The sequence below is a fragment of the Notothenia rossii genome, assembly GCF_949606895.1.
Source record: "Notothenia rossii genome assembly, chromosome: 8".
Taxonomy (NCBI): Eukaryota; Metazoa; Chordata; class Actinopteri; order Perciformes; family Nototheniidae; genus Notothenia; species Notothenia rossii.
Genome location: NC_136906.1, coordinates 66,061,839 through 66,085,000, shown reverse-complemented (window position 1 = coordinate 66,085,000; position 23,162 = coordinate 66,061,839). Strand labels below are relative to the sequence as shown.

Genomic DNA, 23,162 nt, shown 5'->3' with positions numbered 1-23,162 from the left:
AATGGCTTACCCTCAACATCTACTTGAGGGTTATTTTGGTTCTCTTCACCAAAACTGGAGAGTGGATTTTTGCACTCCATTATTCAGAGAAACGCAGAGCAAAATTAATTATGAGTGATGATGAAAAATCAGCATGTGCACACTGCCGGCACTTGGTCAAATCATTAATAAACAGCTAGCAGCTCTGTGAGGCTGTTCTTAGAAAAAAAAACCTAGTCGACAAACTAATGGGCGATGCCACTGTGACTATGTCCACATATATATCGTCTACAAGGGTTTAGGTATTACAGTTTGCACATTTATGATGGACTGACTTATCGCCTATGCCGCTAATGTTGCTGCAATATTATACCGCCATTGCTACTTCCCTTAGGGAACATGGAGGTAACAACACTGAAAATGATCAGTCCCCAAGTCAGCAAAGAAACACCACTGAAAGAATTGCTTTTGACCGTTTTGTAGAGTTTGAGAAAATGAGAATAATTTCTAAAGTGACCAAATATGGCTAATCTGATATGCCATTTACCGGACCAAAGCATGCCACTAGCCTCGGTCCCAATAATCACTCTAATAGAGAACTTGGCCTCAGGCACGGAGCATCTAGCAGGCGCTATTATTACAGCCACTATAATCTGCCACTGTGGAGAATGTAAGCAGAAAGTCCTGACAAATACAAACCAAACATATGAACTCTTCCCATACCAGCAAGCATTGTATTACGCAAAAGAAAATACCCAATTGACACACTGACTTGTCCATCTTCAACTCACCCCGAAACGTGAGCACAATCACTTGTATATATCGAGGTGGAAAAAAACCAATCTATCCAATGATTATCACTGACTGTTGAGCAGTTTTGGACAAATGCCTTGTACTGTACATCTATTGTCTGCCAGCATTGAGGCACAATGAGAGCTAAATCATAGTTCTCTGCATCAACATGGAATTTGATATATAGAGATGGACGAGTGTTTGACCCTGACTAAAGCCATGCCATCAGCTTGTTTTGTAACTAAGCACAGTAATGTGAGAGGAGCACGACAGCATTGTCCTGAACTGAGCCCTTGACCCAGAACAGTGCAGACAGACAGATGGGCTGTTGACCATACTGTTGAGGAAATTTGTTGTATAACTGTCACCAATGGACAAGGGTATTAAGGAGAACCACAGTTCATTCAGAAAGTATAACGTGGGGGAGGGTAGTCCTTGGATAGCAGAAGTACATTTGCAAACATTTCTTTTGAAACATTTCTTTGGGCAGAATGGTAGCTACAAAGAAAAATATATATAGGGGATATATTTATATATACTGTATACACTATATATAGGTAGCTGGAGAAAAATCCTTCAACGTTCAAGAGCATTCGCCCTCCAAGCAAAAAAACCTCTTTGTTCATGTTGACTTAATAGTGCATAGCCAATTCAAAAAAATACCTGTTCGAAACGGGATCACTTGGCCTCCGGAATAGCTGCCTGCGGCTCATCCAAATAACTCCATGCTCGACACTGTGCTTCCTAAAGTCCTGAGGAATAACCGGCAATGACTTATAGATAAATATTATGACGGAGTATTAGGGCCACACTTAGAAAAAAAACCAGAGAGATTTCGAGAATAAAGTCGTAATAATAAGAGAATAAAGTCATAGTTACGAGAATAAAGTCGTAATAATACGAGAATAAAGTCATAGTTACGAGAATAAAGTCGTAATGTTACGAGAATATAGTCATAGTTACGAGAATAAAGTCGTAGTTTTCAAGTGACTTGAGAAGTAGACAACAGGAGCGTCCTGCAATAAAATGTGGAATGTGGAGCATCTTGTGAAGCAGTACTTTAGTTTAGGTTTCTCAAATAACTAAATACTTAATCTTTTGGCACGTCAGCATCAGATTATCATAAGTATTAGAACTTTGAAAAGGTTGTGCAAGAAACTATGTCTATTATTTCTAAGAAAGAACCAAACAGACTTGGAGGAGATTGTCTCCTTTCTGCAGGAGGAAATGGCTGGTTCTGGCCGACTACAAGGGTTACATCTACGAGCTGTTCAAAGGGCATTTGTTGTTTCACAAGAAACGTTGAGACTTGTAATCAAGGCTTTGGATCCAGAAGGAGTCGAACGATAGCCTTGTAGTGGAATCGGAATGAGCTCCCCATTTAAATCAGGACAGCAGAAAGCTTACACATCTTCCGGCGCAGACTGAAAACTCATCTCTTTCGACTCCACTTCGAGCGATAGAATTGCTAACAAAGCACTTATATATTAATAAAGGACTGGCTTATCTAAAATCAGTTGAGTAGCACTTGAAATGTTTTAGCTATATGAAACCTGATGTACTTATATGATTCTGTTTTCTTCAAGTTTATATCTTGTTGGTCGAATGCACTTACTATAAGTCGCTTTGGATAAAAGCGTCAGCTAAATGAAATGTAATGTAATGTAGTCGGCCAGAACCAGCCATTTCCTCCTGCAGAAAGGAGACAATCTCCTCCAAGTCCGCTTCTCAAGTCACTTATGAAACTACGACTTTAATCTCGTAATTATTACTTTATTCTCGTAACATTACGACTTTATTCTCGTAATTATGACTTTATTCTCGTAACTATGACTCGTAAAATATAGCGTTAACTGAAGTAAAATAATATTTAAGAATATAATTCAATTAGGCATATACTGTATGGCCACAGTGCTTCAACTCAATTACCACACATACCATAAAAATGTGTCCAATCTTTGAAGACGGTTCTACAGCAGGCCTAAGAGAGGCAGTTAACCTTGAAAGGATAACTAAGGGATTCAACAGAAGCGTGTCATAGCAAACACTGCTTTTGTGTGGTATTGAGACATAACTGAGGCTATACTGTAAGATTCTGAAGAAACTTTTATTTGTGAGAGATGTCTTTTGTCACTATTGAACGCCTGAAAATCAGCTTGGCAGGTTGACCTCGGTAAAGAGATTGCAGAAGAAAAGTTGCAGCCAGCCCTAGAAAACGAATATGACTTTCGTGTGTGCAAGACATGGTTTCCTAAAGCTCAAGTTCATCACCTACATTGGTTTAAACAAAAGCTCAGTGGGATATTTTCAGAAATAGATCGTTCATGCCAACACTGGGACCATAGACTATAAATGATGGTTGTAGTTTCTGTGATGTCACCTATAGGTTTCTAAAGAGCTGGTAAACTCAATGTTGCCGACACCACCAAAATCCAAACATTTCAACCCAAAAATGGTCAGAGGTCTATCATTGCTGGAGCTGAGGCAAGCTTGGATTACACAGAAAGCTAGCAGCTAGCCACCTGTGATCGCAAAGAATCAGGTCCCTGCAATGTGAAACTGCTTAAGAATCATCAGTGTCTCTCTTTCTGCTATAGCTGACATCTACTAAGCCGCTGCACATCTTAAATGTATTTTTCCTTTCTTAAACATCTTTTGTTCATATTAAAATATGGATAATAGTGCTAAAATGAATATCAGAAGCGTCCAAATTAATAGAATCATCCTTTGAAGACAAAGACTAACCCCACAAAAAGCCAATATTCATTGGTTAACATTGTTGGTTGTTATAACACAAAACATTAAAGTCACATTTATATATACCAAATCATCAGTACTACACATATAATATTGTTCATTCAAATTCAAGGTTATTTTCAATATGAGAATTAAACTAATGTTTGTCAAAAATAGGTATCCTGATTTGAAACTTTATTTTAGCAGTCATGATGGACGACGAAACAAAGGACATTTCATTGATTTGCTAATGTTGAAATTCTTATTTACAGTATGACTAAAAATGTGCTGATGCGAAAAAGCATTTACAGTCACTTTTAGCAGAATCAAAACTATTACCGGCAGTGTGTCAGGGTTGAGTGAGGGCAAGCAGGACCCAAATGCAGATTAACAGAAAATACCTTTATTTCACGGCTACAGACAGAACTCTTCCCAGTGAACACAGTCCAAAAACAACAACAAGGAACTAACCAAGACTAACAGAAAACACAGAACCTAAATGCACACATGACTAATCAAACAAACAAGAGACAGGTGAGGAGGGAGGAGAACACACAGGGGCACCAGGTGAACACAATCGGGTAATCAGGGAGGGAAAACAGACAGAAAGCAACAGGCAAAACAGGAGGTGAACACTTTTCAAAATAAAACAGGAAACCAAAGACAGAAAAAGACAAGACAAAACACAACACAGACAGATCGTGACACAGTGACGGCGTCTCATCGTCCAGTAATGGTCTGCAGAGTGATCACTCAGCAGTTCAGAGGACACACACACACACACACACACACACACACACACACACACACACACACACACACACACACACACATCTACCTTTTGAAATTGGAATGCAAAAACCTAATAATAAGCAGGTGGAGGTAATTGGACACAACACAGTCAGCCCATCTGCTCAGCATACAACAACATTTATGAGTAGCAGGAAAGCTTCACTGGAATCATCAACTACGACATGAAAGATGCATGAGTGACACATGCACCTGAAAGGCTGCATGAAGGAATTGCTCACATATATTTGTTTGGACAATGCTTTATTTGCAATTCGAATCAAGCAATTTCTATGCTGATAGGTTCCACACTCAACAATCCTTTGGAAAGTCAGTTTCCCCTTGAGAGATCAAGTATATCATCAAAATTCAACAGATATATTTTATGCAAATACATTTGAGCCATGCTTTAGACAGAGCTTTGTGGACAGGTAATGTCCATGTGCTAATGCGATCACTGAGCAAATTCAGCTGTTGTCAAATCTCATGAAAAATGTTGTCACTAATGATTGTGCGAGTGTAATTATGTGTGTGTGTGTGTTTTAGTGCAGAGGCGTCGAAGAACAGGAAACACAAAAGGAAAATGATGAGCGAGAAGACAAAACATAAGAAAATGCAGACCCAGGGTGCTTGTTGTAGATAACAGCTTAAAGGGTTCAACTACAACGTATTTACAGTAAGCATATCTGTTAAAGTCAGTTTTAATGTTTGAAGGACTAAGAGTTTATTAGTGTGTGGCAAAACCAGAGCAGCACCAGCGTTTAATCCTCCGCTCGGGGCTTTGCTGCTCAGTGGAGCAGACTATTATTTCCTGTGCATTACACGTGTCACAGCCCCTTTTTAAACTCAATGTAACGTTGTAAATTCAATTTGGGATTCGAGTGCACTTTTCTCCTGGAAATATTATTCCCCCACATTAGCGCCCAGTGAGTTTGTATGTAATGTGTGGAAATCCCATTATTAAAAGGCAGACTGGCGAGAGCCTGAAGGGCGGCCTGATTCCCTCCGAGCTATCTTGAGTGCATTCAGGCCCGATGTGATCTGAATGCCAATGGCAGGAAGCAGAGCAGAGCGCCCGTTTGGAAAGCTACACCAAGAAAGAAATCTATGAAGGGTTGAATCGAGAGGTGCAGGAATGAGTCCTTAATGCGGAATTGAAAACTCAAAGTCAATGTTTTTTTTAACTCGTTTTTGGTGAGATGCCTGAAATAAGGTTACGTTTTTCTGCTATCTTCAAAATATTTCAGTAAATACCCAGCTTGTGACTATCTGAAGACTTGACATCTGACAAAAGGTGGTTGCTAAAAAGTGGCTAAATAAGACGAATACATTTGATCATATCGAACATGGGTCCGCCTATAGCTCAGCGGCGGCGACGTGAAGTCATGTCATTGGAAAAGTTTGTTTACAGCATAGCGCCAACTGGTGTTAATTATGTGGATATAATCCTGCTGAACAAAAACTGAAAGTATCATAAATGTGTGCTGCCACAGTTCAAATATTCTGCAATACCCCAAAAGCCAATGGAAAATTCCAATTGTCTTTTTGTGGGAGGAGCCCTTGCGATGCTAGTTACTGGCTCGGCCAACAAATAAGTCAAAGATAACTTTATTAAGTGTTTTTTTATTAAGTGTCTTTTCAATCAAGTTTCACGTTTGAAGAAAAAACTTAGGTAGAGAATAAAAAAGTAAAATCCCCAAAACTTCTTTGATAACTTCTTTCTGCTGAAACTTGAACCCTAATCTTGTTGAGCTGTAGGGGAGAAATAAATAGATTCTTTCTATTCGTTGTCTTCATTCCGGTGGATTTGCACCCAAAGACCCTCGGCAGCCCCAGAATCCCCAGTATTCAATTTGGCACAGAAGACTGGATTGATATTTGTGACCCTGACCCGCACTTTTTCTCCACGTGCCTCTTTTGGCTACCTGGTATTGATTAGGACACAGCTGGGGTCTCGATTCTCACTTTTCTCCTGCTGACCTCCCTCCATTACCAACCACAGAGGCTCAGAAGGAGAGAGCATGCAGAGGATACAAGAGGGAATCACCTCAGCTGATTCGCTAACTCCATTTCCTATTTCTCCTTCTTGCTGTGGGTTTAGAAATGTCTGCCTTTTGGGGATTACATACTTCTACTTCCAAAGGAAATCTATACTTATACATTGAAAAAGTTTCATTTTTCTTTTATACAGCAGCAAACACTCATTTATAAAAAACTGTAACTCAGTTTCAGTCTGCTGGGAACCCTTTAAATCTATATTTTAAATTTGTAACTAGATATACTGTATTTTCACCACTTTAAAGAAATTAGGCTTTGAAATTTAAATAGACAGAAAATACTTTATGAGATATAGATTTTTCTCAATCATTTAAAAAAGTGTATAGGAAAATACTATCTTTTCTTGTAAAATAGTAGATATCTCACCTCTACAGGCAACTACAATATTAAAATAAAACAATCTAGGAAGGAAACTGCTCATCAAATAAATGTCATGATGCACACCTGCACTCTTTTAATAAAAAGGTTGAGTTAACTTTTTTCTTGGAATCATACCCTTCTCTCTGATACATTACGGCTCCTCAAATTAAATTCATGTACAGTAGATGTATGGAAAAGATCAAAGTATCATAATGGTACAAAAGATAAATGTGTCCAACCTAATCAAACATCCTCAACACCCCAAGTGCATCTCCAACTGTGACTTACATGGTATAACAGACTTAGTTCTCTACTTGCTATATTGAGTAAATTGCTGCCTAAAGGTCCCTTATCGCTTTTCTAACAATATTCTTAACTTCATGGATATTTGCAAGAAAAGGGAGAGCTGGGGGAAAAAAGGATGATAAAAAATAGGACCAAAAATAGGGATAAGCGTGTAGGAGACTGCAGGAAACCTAAAAAAGAAAGAATGAAAGAAGAAAAAACATTGGCAAAGCCTAAAGAAATACTTTCTTTAAACTCGAGATCTTAGCTTGACTGTGGCCAATGATCTCCAAGAGTTCTTAAATGTTGTTTTCCTAAAGTTTTTCCTGTCCTGCTGTGATTTCTCCTATTTACCTCAAGGGCTACAGCAGGCTACAGTAAGTGGCCAGAGGCCGCTTTACTGACACCATCACATCAAACAACCAACGGCAAAAAGGTCAGACAGTACACTTAACATCTGCCAGTGGGTGGGAGAGGGGGGGCATGCAGACAAACAAGGACCTCAGTAATAGCTTCTCTTTCACTGTTGAACTGGTGGAAGCTGGTCCAACTAGGACACAACTTCTTACAGTGGCATAGCACAACTATTTTTTTGTTTTCCAGTATTGCTGTGTTCTGTTGCTTAAAACTGCTTTGCATTGCAACAAGTACTGAAGAGTAGATCTCAGTGTATTTTTTGACAGCTAATTATGTTAAATTAACTGTAATTGTCTTATGTTACTTTACCTGTCACTTCATTTATTTTTCAATATCTCAGCCAGAGGACTGCGGTGATTTGTTAAGATATTATGGATGACTTTGCGCTACGAAAAAAGTTATATGTATATTAATTAATGATACAACCTAGAACCTATATGATCAGGTGCAGGCTTTCATTATTTTCATTTCCAGAAAAATAAATATTCATCAGAGAAATCCCTTTAATCACCAGTCCTTTAATCATTGCTGTCACATCTAATTCAAATTGGCAAAACATGCAAGGTATACATTTAGATGCACAGCTCCCGGGTAATTCCATGACAGGAAGTCCTACTACAACCACCAGCAATGGGCCCGTAAAGTGATCACATACTGTACACAAGGCAGCTGTAGAGTGAACATCTCTATAGTCAGAGGGCAATCCAACACAACGCTGTCTTTGTGATGTTTTTTTTGTCTGTCAGAGTACCGTTTAGACATCTATGGTAATTTCTCAGGACATATTTCCACGCTGCATTACATTTATTTCAATGTTGTCCAACTCCTGTGATAACATTTGCAAATGTCCTTGCTTTATACATATTGCCTCAGGCACCAGCGGTGGTAATTCTGTTACTGAACATCAAACCATTCATATTCGCTAATTGGAACCTCCTTGCCTGCATTTCAGCCCAGCAATAAGTATGATGGTGCATATAATACAAAAAAGAGCTTCCTCCACTTTCTCTAAGGTTGTATTTTTTCATTCTTGAAAGGGGAAGTAGTACTCAATGCTGTTTGTGAGAAGAAAACAAAACATCACGGCTATACATGCTTGTGTTACTTGGTGGAAATACATTTGTTCGTTATAAAAATACAATGTTTCTGTGTAAGTCTGCAACGACCCATTATTTTCTCAATGAATGTTTGGTGAAGAAATACAATGATGACTGTGCATCCCAGTTTATCGTAAGTAATGTCTTTAAATATTAAAGATTAAAATGATATATACTGCATTGCAGATTGTTTAAAATGTGAATACTTTTTAAAGGCTGAAATCTTATGTATCATGGTCATTCTTTAAATAGGGGTCATGTCTTCTAACTTTTTTCTATTTTCCTGCTCCATTCTTGTCCAACACTGTGCCGTCATTGTCTGGAAAAAGGTCTATGAAACTGCAGACAATACCTAGATAACATTAATGTGGACTAGACAATATATTGTCAGTTAAAAACCCACTAAGATTTACCAACATGGAAAACAAGTTCTTGTGAAATGTGTTATCTGTAACATCTGACAGTCCATTTACTTTACACCTCTGTTTGGAGGACGTGATTATGGCTTCTTCAGGAGTGTATTCCCCTCCTGCTGGAACAACACAACTGTCCTAAGCCACATCAATCAATAAAATAACCACAGGAAAACGGTGAGCAAGGATTCAACAGTGCGTTATTTCTCTTGAGTTTAATGACCAGCGAGCAACACTGTGGAAGACGTCCAAGTTTTTGATGATATTGCAGTTTAATGGTCAACAGCACTTTCCACATGTGCAGAGTTGTCTTGATTAAGGGCACATTTTCAGTGTTGAATTTTTTCCAAATATATGTATAGGTTGCATAATAGGAAACAAACATCAGACAGGAAGTAAATATTTAAGCTTAATATATATATTTTTGCAGTGCTGTGCTTTGTTTCCCCATAATATAATATTTGTATCCATCATTGAATTTACATTGAATATTGTTTGGTTGCCTTTCGGGTAAGTGGTGAAATAACTGTAAGAGTCCTGCACAGACTTCCATTATGCAGACGTCTATTCTGTCCTCATGGTCTCCAGGAAGCATACAAACCGGGTAATTATGTTTGCCTGATTACATTTTGACTTGCCTTCAAACCATTTATCTTATATTTATCCAGGGATGTTTAATCACATTACACCTAAGCTGGGATGTAAAAGAACACTGCCTTTAATATGTGCAGATACTTGCATTTCCATTGGTCCATATCAGTGCCAGTCTGATTGATCAGTGTTCGCAATATCCTCAGGCCGTCTCATTTCCTGCTGCTTGACTTATATAACGAAGTCTGGAGGGAGGTCTGCTTTTTCTTTTTTCGCGGTTGGCATCTGTTGTGAAACACTTAACAGAGCCCAGACAGCTTGTGCTGAACCACGTACCCTTTGGCTGCACCCGGATGAGACTTATATTCTTTCTGTTTCCCTTTAATCGCCATTGAGGGTTCACGGTCCTGTTTTTGAAGAACAAGATGTGCAGCATTAAGTGCAGTCAAGTGCCCCGTTTGCAGAGGGCGTGATGGCCCTTTTGGTGTCCTTGTGACCTGTGGCACCCTTGGTTATGGTGAGGGATTTGAAGAGACAGATATCACACGGTAGCAGTGGGTGAGTTGGAGCTTACATCCATCATAGGCAATCACAGCTCATCCTGCTTCTTTGAAAGCACTGCTCTTGCTACCATAGCACACCGACATTTTGGTAATATGCAGCATCAGCAGAGTCCTAGCCAACATTTTCTAAAGAGTCAAAATATGCAATGTAATCGTACGGCAGCTCAAAAGTCCATATATGTAATTGTAACAAATGTGCATATTAAGCAAAATTATAGGCCATTTCATTTAAGATCACAACAATCCTCATTATAGTCAACACTGGGGCATCTCAACAACATCACCATCTCAGACAGGAAATTGCAAAAACACAGAAGTCCAAAAGTTAGTTTGGTAGTTGCACAACATGCTGACGCCGGCTGCACTAGATTTAATCAAGGCAAGGCAGTGGAACTGGCTTTCAAGAGTCAATCCACTGAAGTCTTTATAAGCCAACAAGCTGCTGTAGCAATATGTCGGTAAGAATTACAAAACAATTGACAGTGTGATTTACTGGCAAAAATAACATTGTTGGAGTAAATTGCATTTTGCAGGCTCTCCGTCTACATATGCCCACTGGTTGCATAAAGTAAAATCAGAATGAAACAGGCATAAGATGTGCAAGTGATTTAAAGAAATAAAATGAGTAGTTAAATATAATTTATATTCCTTTTTTTGGCCACAATGAGCAGGTGTTGAAACCACTTGTTTTCAACCCAAAATAAGCAGCCTTTTAGATGACTGTACCAGCAAGTACCAAGTTGTCACTATATTTCTTTGTTTCCTTTTGATTTTTTGGATTCAACTTTTGCTTTCTCGCATACTGTATTTCCTCCGTGTGCATGGCATATCAGAATGTATGTCAGATTCGTGGTGCGTTCAAGTGTAACTTTATAAGTGTGCCTTGTCTGTGCTTGTCAGGTTCCTCCAAAAAACAATGTCACTGTAACACAATATCCAATGGCAACAGCCCAAATATCAAAGAACATCTACAGTGACAGATTTGTTAATTATTTCAACAAATTTGACAGATTTAAAAAGTGAACGTTGGCACAAATCCCTGCATGTTACTTGCAAAGCTTCCCAATCTGTAGAAGGGGAACATGGAAAAAGTGGCAGAGCACACTGGTTGTGAGCAGTAAGAGAAGCCTGGACTGTGTTAGGCTCCCAGAGTGGATTAGCAGAGTTTATCAGCAGCTGCACATTCATTGCTCGCACACTGCTGAGGATAACTGGCTGCACAGAGCTCTGAGTCCTTGGCCTTGGTCAATAACAGCCCTCGGGGTACACAAGGTGCCGGGCAATTAGAAAGCGCTATATTGGTCAATATATTCACGGTCACAGTCTAATGTACAATGAATTTTGTAAACACTCCAGTGGAACATTGTGTGAACTCACATTCTGCTTTCATTAGACATCAAAGAACGTATAGTGGAACATGTTGCTTTCAAGGCCAAATTGGATCAAAATACAATAAAACTGCATCATTTAATAATCATTAACTATGTCTCGCATTCTGATTTCTTCTTCAAAAGATATGATTATCAAGCTTCAGCCGTCAGAACATGTCCCATTAGAGAATTCATCCACGTCTCCTAAAAGCAAATCAAACTTTTGTGGTTGAATAATCTATTTCCCTTGCGCAGTTGTGAATATCTGGATGTTCCACCTATTGGACATTTCAAAGAGCCATCTCTTAAACATTTTTTCCAACCCACGTAATGGAAGCTGCTACATTTCATGTGACATTCAGTGCAGAAGTCAAGGATTTTGCAGTCAGTTGTGTGACATGGTTTACATTGAGAATGAAAAACAGCTCCCATATGGAGCCGGATCCCGGGTAAAACGGAGCATCTTGGATATGCTGCATACTTGTCTATGGCCGAGCACTTTTAACACCGTGATGTTTGACAGGACCATCTGGTCTGTTGCAACACGAGGGTAACATGTGTGACTCAAATATGTTGTCATGTCTTTTTCAAGATTCTCTGACATACTTAGAAATTAAAATACTAATAACAATACTTAGAAATAATGAAGAAATACAAGATAAATAGGAAATTACTTATTTGAAAGGAATGGGTTATTCTGCTTTTGGGTAACGAGAGGGCTTATCAAATCAAATGTAAAAAAAACTTCAACCATTGCAATGTAGATCATTAAGTTGATTTAGATGACTAAGGATTTTGCACACAATGCGTTTGTTTAGTTAAAAACTCATTCTGGTGTGTTTGCCTAATTTGTATGCTTCATTTTGTCTGGTGTAAAAGCTCTGGAGCAGACCAAGAAGGAATTCAGATTGAGACCACCTGGAAGAACCGGTCTGCTTACAGTTGAAAGGTTTATGATGTGAAAGCAAAACGGATATGCGATTTGAGCATGAAAATACCGTGAACTCTGAAGGAAACAATCTAACTTTACAAGAGGCTACACTTTTATGCAAAGGATTTGACCACCATGGTAACACGAGTGTCAGCTATAAAAGCCAGTCAGTTTCCAAAATGAATCACATTTTTCCTATTTCTTTACATCAATGCAGTATCGCATTAGAGCTTTTTCTATTCAAGTGGCAAACACATTTTAGGTGAACTAGGGAAGTAGTTTAAATAATAATAAAAAGAATATGGTGAAAACTCTAAAGAAAGGCGAAAAACAGCTTAAGACTTTACAAATATATGTGAATGGAAACCAGTCCTACATCATTAGATATCTAAATACACAGACGTCAAGATTGAGCGATAGACTGATGATTGTTAATACAGATAACCGTTAAGTGCTGAGGGAGTTGCCGATGGTCATGTGAGTTTGCTCCACGTGGGTATAATCAGTAATGATTATAAATTCATCCTAAATAAGCAACCCAGAAAACATATAATCATGTCTCTATATCAGATTATCCATGACTTGAAATGTTTAATCCTCTTCTCAGATAAGTCAAATGCACCTGACAACTGTCTATGTTGATATGCCTCAGTTGTCGATAAGAGTTTGATATAAATCATGGATCTCTCTCACGCCCTTTTGAAATTCCGCCTCTGGGGAAACATTGTTATGCAGTAGGTTTCATGAATCATTTCAATCGTTTCTGATCGGGATTACTGGTAGCCATCAGCAGCTGTTATGGATTTGTACCTCCGAGATTAAGAATTGAATTTCCTTTTTTTCCCCTTGTCAGTGAACTCACCTGCCTGTGGCATTATTCCAGAAACATGTGCATTAGCGTTTCTTGCCGTTTCTGCTCTCTATTACTCTGCATTGAAGAGACAAAAACATCTGTGTAAGTAGGTGGGAGAGGAAATGAAAGTGATCCCATTTATACCTGGCGTTAAAAAGCATTTGGTGGATGTAGCGTTGCGAACAAAATAACCAGATTGGTCGTTAGACGAGATGCTGTTCCAACAGATGAGAAGCTTCTCCAACAGTATTGTATTCTGAATGGTAAGCATTGTCTTTTGTGGCTTTTCTGAAATGAGGGTCGTTTGGCTACAGACAGGGATAGATCACGGTTATCTTAACATTATAATGGAAAGAGTGGTTTTCAAATCAAATGCAAAACTAAGAAGTTTAAAGAATCCGATTGTCGTGTCATCAAATAAAAAAACGTTCTAAATTAAGTCAAAATTAGATATCAGTTGATAACTTCATCCCCCTATTTAAATGCTCTGTGTCTTTAAGAATTCATTTTATAAGAGCAAATACAATCAAACCACAATATTGGAGATTAAGCAACCCTGCCAACTTGACTTTACAGTGCATTGTTAACCCGTCACTACTGTACACTTTCATGAGATCAGCTGGGAACATAGATGGTGTTGCGCTTTTACGTTTTAAATTAAAGTACATACTTGAGACATATTTTAATGTGGCCAGTCCTAAAATCAATAGGTGATATATACAGCATGGCCATAAAAAGACATTTCCCCCCATACTAAGGAACCCTTATGCTTCCTCTGTCCCCGACCAGAACCCACAGATGTGAAGTACATTACTCCCCCTTTTTCTCCCTCCCTTCAACAGCCCCTCTTTCCACTGCAAAGAAAGAAAGAAATCATTCACTTTCAGCCTTTTCTACCAGTATCCCCCTGCCCTAGCTCCCCCTCCCCTAGCTCCCCCTCCCAGCAGCAGAGAGGGGCACAGAGCAGCCACACTCCGCAGCCAAACCCTAATTGTGTGTGCGTGTGTCTGCATTTTTTTCCCTGACATGAAGAAGGAAACCAAGTGAGTATTTTGTGCTCTGTGCCTGTGAATGGTAGTCCCGAGCCGTTTCAATTGTTTCGCTTTAATGAGAAAGTGGAGAATTTAGCTGTGAGAAATGTACTGGAGTTTGGTAAGTTTGTTTTATGGATTTATATAAACTTAGTTGGAGAGAGAACGAGAAGCTGGGGATTTCTTACCGGATATTCTGATGGTAAAAGAAGAGAAACACGCCTTGAAATGGTTGTTTGGTTATAGAATACTGTAATTTATGTGGATAGTTGCTTTAGAGTTAAATAGAAAATAAGGCAAATTACTTTTTTTCCTGTACGGTACTTTTGAATAGTACATGTTAATATCTAAAGATATTTGTGTTTATATGGTGTGTATGGTGTGTATCTCTCACATTATTATGCTGCCAAGTGTTTCCAATTCACAAAATAACCTATTATTGAGCTGTGTGTCATCACTGAACCTGTGCGGCCTCTGTATGTTGTACTGGCATGTTGCCAAAGAGCATGTCGTCATAACAACAGTGAGGTGGTTGAGTGTTGTGACACCTGTGAGACACACCTGTTCAGACTCGACAAGAGGGGCCACAGGGTTGAGCCGCAGCGACATCACAAAACACTCAGATTAGCTCTGCTCCAGTCAGGAAGCTGCCAGGGAGGAGTCTCAGATTCAAGGAGCACCAAGAGCTTTCCTCTGTAAATATATCACAACCACGCAACTCTGCAAAAGACTTGATTCATCCTTTCATCCTATTCATTTTAAAGCTGCATTATTTAGTACATTTGTCGATTATTTGAGCGGAATAAAAAGAATATGGTAACTTTTATGATAATCAAATTACTTTACAAATTTTTGGAACAAATTCCTAAATGTGCTTCGATATATTTTAGATACGTTGAATAGCGTTTAGTTTTGGATAGTTGATCATACAAAAAAACGTATTTCAAGACGTCAGCTTGAACTTTAGGGTATTATAGTGGTTAATTTAGGGTGAGAAGCCCTGGATTAAACCATAAATCGATTAATGAAGAAAGTAATTGTTAGTTTTAGTCCAGATTAATTCATTCTGTCAAAGTGGGATAATAATCCTGATTTTTTTTCTTATTTTATTGTCATTGTGCAGCCTACACTTGCCGATAAATGCCACAGTCAAAGTAATATGAAAAAGTTGAGGTCCACTTGACAGCAAGATTGGAAGAATGAATATGAATTAAACCTAGTTGTATAGCAATCAATCAATAATCACTGGACTGCTGTTCTCTCAAGAACCATTAAATAAAACTGCTGTAAAGATGAAAAACAAGAGCGGAAATGTCTCTTTGGTGTTTGAGCCATTGGCGGTGAACTTCTTCCACTCTGCAGGCGAACTCCTGCTATTTTAAGCCAAAAGAAAAGTCAGCCTATAAAAAAGCCACTTCACAATGACAGATCCTTCTCAGCGAAGCCAAAGAAGGTCATTAGGGGCCTCGGAGAGTCTAACACAAACACTGCTTCAACTGAACCAGAAGACGCCAGCGTGGAAACTGTGCCGTCACTTTCTAGAGACAAAGGCCACTGCTGCTGCCAACGTGTGACACAGAGAGGAGCATGTGTGTTTCTAGTTATCAGAGACTGAGTTAATGTCACTAAATGTCCTTTGACTGGTGCCTTTTACTGCTGGGATAGTAAAGGACCGCAGAGAGAATAAAAGTTGTATTTTAGGATGAATTATATTTGGCTGTCATTGGGCTGAGAGTGTTGTCACTCTCTGCCATGAGGTTTTGATTTACACACACCCAAACAAGTGCAGTAAAACTTGGGAGTAATAAAAGCTTTGGACATCTAATGAGAAGACTGTGACGCCATTCAGCATTCGAGTGGTTTATGCTTTCACCTCAAGAAAAACATCACAACAAAAAAATCACATATAACTGTGAATCTTACTAATCCAATTTCAAAGTTGGTTTAACATCAAATGTTAAAAGTTGCATAACATTCACAAACTATACAGCAGTGGGTCGGACGTTTTTTTAAACTGTCCCAATAACAAACCTCATTCACTCATCATGACTCTGGAAATGTAGTTAGTGACATCAATTCTATTTTAAAAGTAATGATTGACAATTGAGGCACAGCTCCTGGACTGTGTCTCTTCTTGCAGTCCGGATACTATGAAGGTTTCTGTTTTACTCTTAGTACAGCTGCTGTAACAAATGTGAGGTCCCCATTTAAAGTGATCAGAAACAGAGGGAGGGGAGGGGAGGGGAGCAGCCAACAGTTGGTTATGGAGGCGTGTGGTGCAGTGGGTTGTGCATTGGTGTTTGGATCAGGTTCAAACCCCACTGCAGTCAGCATGTCGTTGTGTCCCTGGGCGAGACACTTCACCCCAAATTGCTCCTGTGGGGATTGTCAGCAGTATTGAGAATGTAAGTTGCTTTGGATAGAAGCGTCTAATAAGTGACATGTAATGTTATGGGTTTGGGCCACACCACAACTCCTCTTAAAATAAATAGAAGATTTTACTGTGTCCGTTTTAGCAAACATGAGTAGGCTTTAATTCAGCGTTACTCAACAAACATAGCAAAGGGTGAAAGCCAACCAGCTCACATTTGTACTCCAGTGATGAGAGGTTGAAATAGCTGCTGTGATAGTAAACTGCAGCTCAAACCGAAAGGTGCTCTGGCAGCAGAAAGAGTTCTGCAAGACCTCCATCTCACAGTCCTGGCTCATGTTTTTAAATGTATTTCCAGATGCCCAGGAGAGAAAAATGAATGGCAGTCTGCACAATGATAACGTGACACTGTTGCACACATGCAGAGAGGAGGGGCACAAACTGTGAGAAAAACCAACCCCATTCATGACTAAGTCACATATGATGTGAGAAATTGTGCAAAAGCAGCGTCCTCAGTGTACTCTTAAAGATTTACAAGGTGAAAAGATGTTATGAAAGAACCCCAGACAGTGCCTAGTTTCCAAAAACAACACTCCTGCAAAAGGGGATATTTCATCTTTTACAGGACTAGCTTAACACAACGCACGCTATAGCTAAGCCAGGGCTCAACCACGGAGTATGAGACCATGTCTAATGGAAACATAACAGGCAGCTCACAACATTTTTACAGCACTGGTGTTGGAAAAATATGAAAAAGCATTGAAGTCATTTAATTGTTCCAGGAAAAACATGTATTTTCTCCTTAAAAGACCATTCGAGATGTCATGTTGATTTCTAGCCGAGTAAGTCATTGATATAATAATTAAAACCCTATAAACTGAATATTAAATTGTGATATTAAACATTACAGAAGATGTAAATGTTGACATTTCCATACCACTGCCAAGTCCTTTTTATATCCATTTTTCAATATGACTAAATCATTAAAGCAGCCTGTTTTATTGATTAAATATATATGGCATTCAGACAACTTTATATAAAGTGTCAGTGACATATTATTTAAAAATCTATCGAAAAAAGTAAGCTGTAAGCTCATAAACCCTACATTAGTATACAATGATCAACACTATAATATGCAGTGTGACATTCAGAGTGTCACATTTTTGTAGTCACTACAATATTAAAGATGAATTAGAAGCTATTTCTTTATTACTGTAAGGTGCATTGACGGCTGGGAAAGCACACAATAAAGGAAGTTATTAAAGGTCAGAGTTAAGTCCCATTACGCATTCGCCTTTAAAGCCAAAAGTGCATCTTTATTAAATATCCATAATATTTGCGTGATTTAATGAAAGCGTTTTTCAACATTAAGATGCCGAATGTTAAATAGAAAAGCAGATTACACTTAAAGATGTGCTAATGTCCATAATAATCAGCCTGTGGTTCTTTGCAGTCGCAGCTCAATTGTGTCAAATGAAATGTTGATCCTTGATTACTGAGCAGGTTTGGATTAAAAACGGACATAGTGGCCAAATGAGGGTTCACACTTAATAATCCCTCAGTGCGTCAAAGTTATGCAGACATATGGATTTTTTGGAAGATGCCTTAAAACATGATTTTAAATGTATTTATCTAAGCATCGTGTCTTATCTGGTAAATGTATATCTTGAGACATTAATTGAAGGAACTCATTCACCACATGTATAGAATAGATTGCAGACTAGCATGTGAAAGGGAATCGTACTAAAACTCTAACTTCCACATTATCTGGGCTGAACAAGGTCCATTAAATATGCATTTTACATCACTCTCATTTCCCTTTAGACATAAATCTACAGCCAGATGTCAGTTGTTTCCAGTTTTCATGTTAAGCTAAGCTAACAGGCTGTTTATAATTTACTGTTAAGATGTCAGAGTGGAATCAATTGCAGGAAGTCAATTAAGTATGCACAGTCACTAACCTCATCTACTCTTCGCAGGGCACAATGTGGCGTTGTTGGATGCCCTTCATCTTGGCCTGGTTGTCCATGGCAACCCCGACTCTCTGCCAAAGTGGAGATTGGGGTTCAGGCTTTGACATTTTCCCGGCGTTAATGGCCACCAATGACACGTCTCAGGCAGTTGGCGATGAGCCTGTGAAGATGAGAAACAATCAAGACTGGATCACATCAGCAGCTTCCTCACCACCACCACCATCCCCCACAATGCATTATGAGCCCCAACCGGACAAATGCTCGGTCCACTTCAGCACTAGCGCCGCTGCGGCTCGGAGGCTGAAGGCCCAGAAGGAGGAGCTGGCCTACCTGCAGGCTATCCAGCATGGAAACAAGGCTGTGGTGGAGAACCTGGTGCAGTTTGTGGGGGCAGAGCTGGGGGATCAGAGCTATGAAGATGTGATTAAGGAAAATGTCATCGGCATCCAAGGGGACCACAAGAGTTGCCACGAGGCGGTGGAGAAAGCGGAAGACGATATGGCAAAGCAGCTGGAGGGAGAAGTGTTGAATGCTGGGCTGCAGAAGTGAGTGCGATAAATGTGTTTTTCAAAAAGTTAAGAAGTTGATGTGCTGGGCTTCCCAAAAGCTCAAGGTAAAGAGAGCGCCTTACAAAAGCCCAGTTGTTATGGTTTACTCAAGAGGTAAACAACTCCATGCTGTTAACAGAAATTGGAAAAATTATGAGCAAAGACCTGTATTCAATTATGGCAGAGAGAGGCAATCTTTTATCCGGGAATAGGCGACTGTGGTGAGGACTGCTGTTTCTTCTCGTCTTTCATAATGCACACGTCAATCACAGGAAATGAGCAGTATTGTTATTATCACGATGCAAGGCTCCTGCGTTGGGTCTCAGCTTGCAGTCTAGATTGCCGTATAGGTTTCTGTTTACTACTTGAATACTAAAGAGCATTCACGTCACTACAGATATTAGACACAGTATGGTGCACCTCTAAATTGACACTTTTTAAAATGCAAAATTACCCTCTTGTCGTCTCTGTTGTGCTTTGCATTATATTTCATACAATATATCTCCTCTCCGAAAGAGTCTAGCATTACACAAACAGCTTCAGTAGCAACTCTGTCCTTTACATATTGTCGCTTTTGATAGGCTCCTGGTTGCTTTGGATAAAAGCATCAGCTAAATGCAATGCAGTGTAATGTACTGGCCTTAAAGAGTATTTGATGTCCTGAGCCACTCTTTACCATTTCTCTCCACATCTGTCCCATTTCTTCCTCTTCCTTTCACTCCTGGTGACTTGGATTGTTTGTCTTTCCGGAGCAGAATCAGAAAAGAGTCCTCGGCTTTTGAAGACATGCACCGCGCTGCAGTGGACATCGCCAAGCGGCTGGAGATCTCATCGCAGGCCCTGCATGCTTCGTTCACCAAGCAGCTGAAAGACATTGGCAGAATTCGTCGCTAAGAACGTTTTAAGAGACTTTCTGCCCTCATGTCATCCTTCAACATGGTGAAGAGGTTTTGGTATCCTTTGTGAGACCCAAAATAAAGAGGAAAACTTTCCAGATTTCTATATTTTATTGAATCAAACTATATGTGCTTTACAGAGATGCAACAATGCGTCAAGATCAGCCCTCAACTGTAGGAATCAACATGGTTAAAAGATGACAGGAAAGTTCAAGGGTGGATGAGAGCAGAGAAGGATTGTTGGGTGAAAAAAACAAGTTTCTCTTTCACTCGAGTTAAAACCCCGTAACCCATAAAATATTATTTTCCATCCAGGCTTTATTCAGGGTATTGGATGAGGTCAAACAGTAGTAACAGTATGCGGTGCAGGTTTTAGCCAAGTTGAGTGTTTATAGCTCAAATTAGATTGGCCATCGGGGACCAAACATAATGGCTCCGTTAGTCTTTTCCAGAAACAAACTATGGGTCGGCCATCTGGTTCCAGGGCGAGGATGGAGGCCAGGATACGTTTAGGAGGAGTAGTGTGTTCCAATAGACATTTTGTTTTGCAATAAAAAAAAGGATAAAGTGCAACTAATGCATCGTTATTAAGTATTGTTTTCGGTTCTTGAGAAACTATGCACAAATCTGTGGATGACGGACGAGCTGTTTTATCAGAAATTAGACAATTCCTTACTGTGAAAAGGAAGAATAAAGCAGGAAACTCACCTTCAAAAACATGATGAAGCTATTTTAACAAAGCACCTCTGAATCCGTACATTGTTTAAAGGAGTGTTTTTGAGATTTTACATCAGGAGGACATTATTTGTGGGTCTCTTAACTGGATTAAGATGTTACAATGTGAGAAGAAACACACTATTGTTGTGTATCCAGCTTCATTGTGCTATACTGTCTTTAACCCTACTTCCAATCATGTTTTAAATCATACAAAGGTGTAATGTGAATGTGGGAAATGTATGACAAAGGTATACCAGTAAAGATCAACAAGCAATGTATCAGTCTTGTTTTCTTTATTGCTGCCATGCTTTCACCTCTTACTCATATTAATAATTAGGGGGGACTTCACTAGGCATATGCATTCACCTAGTGTGCCCTCTAGCTGTCTCCTACAGAAATATCCCATGGACGTTTCAGTTGCACATGTCACTCATTTTATAATGTTTTATAAAATAAATAAACAATTACTAATTTGGTGCAGATTTGAGTTATTGGTCAGTTATTTCCCATGCCAAATTCAAGGGAATCCTGTCTCGGTGTGTGTGTGTGTGTGTGTGTGTGTGTGTGTGTGTGTGTGTGTGTGTGTGTGTGTGTGTGTGTGTGTGTGTGTGTGTGTGTGTGTGTGTGTGTGCGTGTGTGCGTGTGTGTGTGTGTGTGTGTGTGTGTGTGTGTGTGTGTGTGTGTGTGTGTGTGTGTGTGTGTGTGTGTGTGTGTGTGTGTGTGTGTGTGTGAGGAGGAGGAGGAGGAGGAGGAGGAGGAGGAGGAGGAGGAGGGACTGTTATAGGTACCAGATGAAAGACGCTCAGTACTCACATGTGTCCTGGATTTTGCGAAGCTTATAAACCTCTGTGGCCACTTACAACGCTACTTATGATGGAAATTGGGATACTAAAACTAAAATAAAATGGATATCGAAGTCTTAGATTAGGGCACCAAGGACGCGTAATTTCCGTGCGTAAATGGGTAGATGTGTTTGGATGTTATATACTCGGCATACAAACGGGATATTTTATACTTAGAATTGAGGCAGTATTATGAACTGGAATTGAAATCTACAATTACACCAGAGGTAAGCTACAGAGTCGCTCCTTGCTTCAGCACCGGATGGCTCGAGGACCTCGCGCCCGCGGGCAGGCTGTTGGATCGCTGAAACAACATGCACGTTACTCTCTCTGAGGCAGGGCTAACGTGTGGATAGTGACACTCATCGAGGCAGAGCTTAATGGGAAAGACAGTGAAGTTTTTCAGTCAGAGTCTCTTGATTGTCACTCCCCGCCCACACTAACAGTAGTGGTGAAGTTGTCCTGACATGCCTCCCGGCTGCGAAGATGACAGCTTTTGCTCACAATTCACGATTTCAAGCTAACGTTTTGACAGCGGACGGACTCACCTCCATGCTCTCCAGTGAAGTTGGACTTCTTACCAGAAGAGTACAAAATGGGACACAACCACCTGTTCTCTGTGGGGACGGCTTTTCTCTGCTCCCTACTGTTGTGTGAGTCAGGTAAGCACTTTTTAAAACGGAATACTTTATCCGGGGCTTTCATAAACAGTGAAGTAGCTTGTCGAAACGGCATAGAAAAGCCAAATGTTACGTTAAAGTCGACATTTTACTTAAATTACGCTAACTCTTTTACAGTCTTGAATGCTACAAAACATTTAATTTCACGATAGAGCTAAACTTTGAAATAATAATAAGCTTCTACCGGCGTGAAAGTAGCAGCACGTAAATGTACCTTTCAATCAATTAATTTCCCACAATGCATTTCTCAAATGTTGTAAATTACACTGTTAGAACAGTTTGCTTACTGTAAATTACAGTCGTAACAAGTTAACTTCCTCAGCTCGTGCGACAGTATCCTTTTCTTTATGTGACATTTAGAAATGAATTCTGCCAGAGACTCGTTTCCCCACGACTTTTAGATGTAGGCAGCCTTCCATGTTTCACTTCCGCAGCACTTAGCTTTGGTAATGAACAAATAGAAATAAGTTGTTATCCTTACAGTTAAAAAAAAATTTGAAAATCCTTTAAATGTGGAAAAAAACGTTCCTCCTTAGTAGTTTAAGTGGATGTAAATGGTGAAGGGTTAACAAAAGCAAATTATCAAGATGCATATTGGTAGTCAGAATTTGGAGCAGGTTATATGGTTTCATTAAATATGAGCTAAATTTCACTATTCATTATACTGCATCCTTTTGAACATTTTTCAATTGGATAATACCTATTTTATTGACATGTTTGTGAATACAGTTTCTAAAATTATGTAAAACAATTTCAGTTTACTTCAAATGCATCAGGCTTCACATTACTGCATTTATTGATTAAGGAGCTTCTAAATTGGTATTTATGAGTTCTGAAACGCAAGAAAGAGTTTTTCTGTGCCGTACGTGA

General features: G+C 39.4%; 3 protein-coding genes across 14 annotated transcripts in view; 2 read left to right on the top strand and 1 right to left on the bottom strand.

The window, feature by feature from the left end:
* The window catches only part of baalcb (BAALC binder of MAP3K1 and KLF4 b), a 72,333-nt gene extending 68,373 nt beyond the window's left edge, over nucleotides 1–3,960 (bottom strand). For 6 of the 7 annotated variants that reach the window (XM_079642771.1, XM_079642772.1, XM_079642775.1 and 3 more), the window contains exon 1: nucleotides 3,847–3,960. The gene's annotated coding sequence lies outside the window, so the exon portion shown is untranslated. Of the gene's footprint in view, nucleotides 1–1,434; nucleotides 1,524–3,846 lie in introns of all 7 variants that reach the window. The other variant, XM_079642774.1, reaches the window with a different exon arrangement.
* A 5,954-nt stretch (nucleotides 3,961–9,914) lies between these two features.
* On the top strand, nucleotides 9,915–21,241 carry LOC307014689 (uncharacterized protein). 5 transcript variants are annotated; one of them, XM_079642766.1, is made up of 3 exons: nucleotides 9,915–10,034; nucleotides 18,616–19,154; nucleotides 19,913–21,241. In XM_079642766.1, exons 1-3 carry the CDS (start codon nucleotides 10,032–10,034, stop codon nucleotides 20,049–20,051), a joined length of 681 nt encoding a protein of 226 aa, XP_079498892.1. In that variant the 5' UTR covers nucleotides 9,915–10,031; the 3' UTR covers nucleotides 20,052–21,241. The 5 variants fall into 5 exon arrangements, with proteins under 5 accessions (XP_079498892.1, XP_079498894.1, XP_079498893.1 ...); XM_079642768.1 differs by having other exon boundaries at nucleotides 9,939–10,075; XM_079642767.1 differs by lacking the exon at nucleotides 9,915–10,034 and adding an exon at nucleotides 14,149–14,277.
* Nucleotides 21,242–21,597: 356 nt separating this feature from the next.
* Nucleotides 21,598–23,162, top strand: part of chrna2b (cholinergic receptor, nicotinic, alpha 2b (neuronal)) — a 10,200-nt gene continuing 8,635 nt past the window's right edge. Inside the window, exon 1 of one of the 2 annotated variants that reach the window (XM_079643173.1) lies at nucleotides 21,598–22,265. In XM_079643173.1, coding sequence (XP_079499299.1) covers nucleotides 22,208–22,265 — 58 coding nt within the window. In that variant the 5' untranslated portion in view covers nucleotides 21,598–22,207. Of the gene's footprint in view, nucleotides 22,275–23,162 lie in introns of both variants that reach the window. The other variant, XM_079643172.1, reaches the window with a different exon arrangement.

Excerpts from the sequence above, each read along its gene's own strand:
- LOC307014689 (XM_079642764.1), top strand. The coding sequence starts at position 17,056 with ATGCAGAGAGGAGGGGCACAAACT. Across the intron at positions 17,080-18,615 it reads AGAGAGGAGGGGCACAAACT|GGCACAATGTGGCGTTGTTG; the intron begins GTGAGAAAAACC and ends TACTCTTCGCAG. Across the intron at positions 19,155-19,912 it reads TTGAATGCTGGGCTGCAGAA|AATCAGAAAAGAGTCCTCGG; the intron begins GTGAGTGCGATA and ends TTTCCGGAGCAG.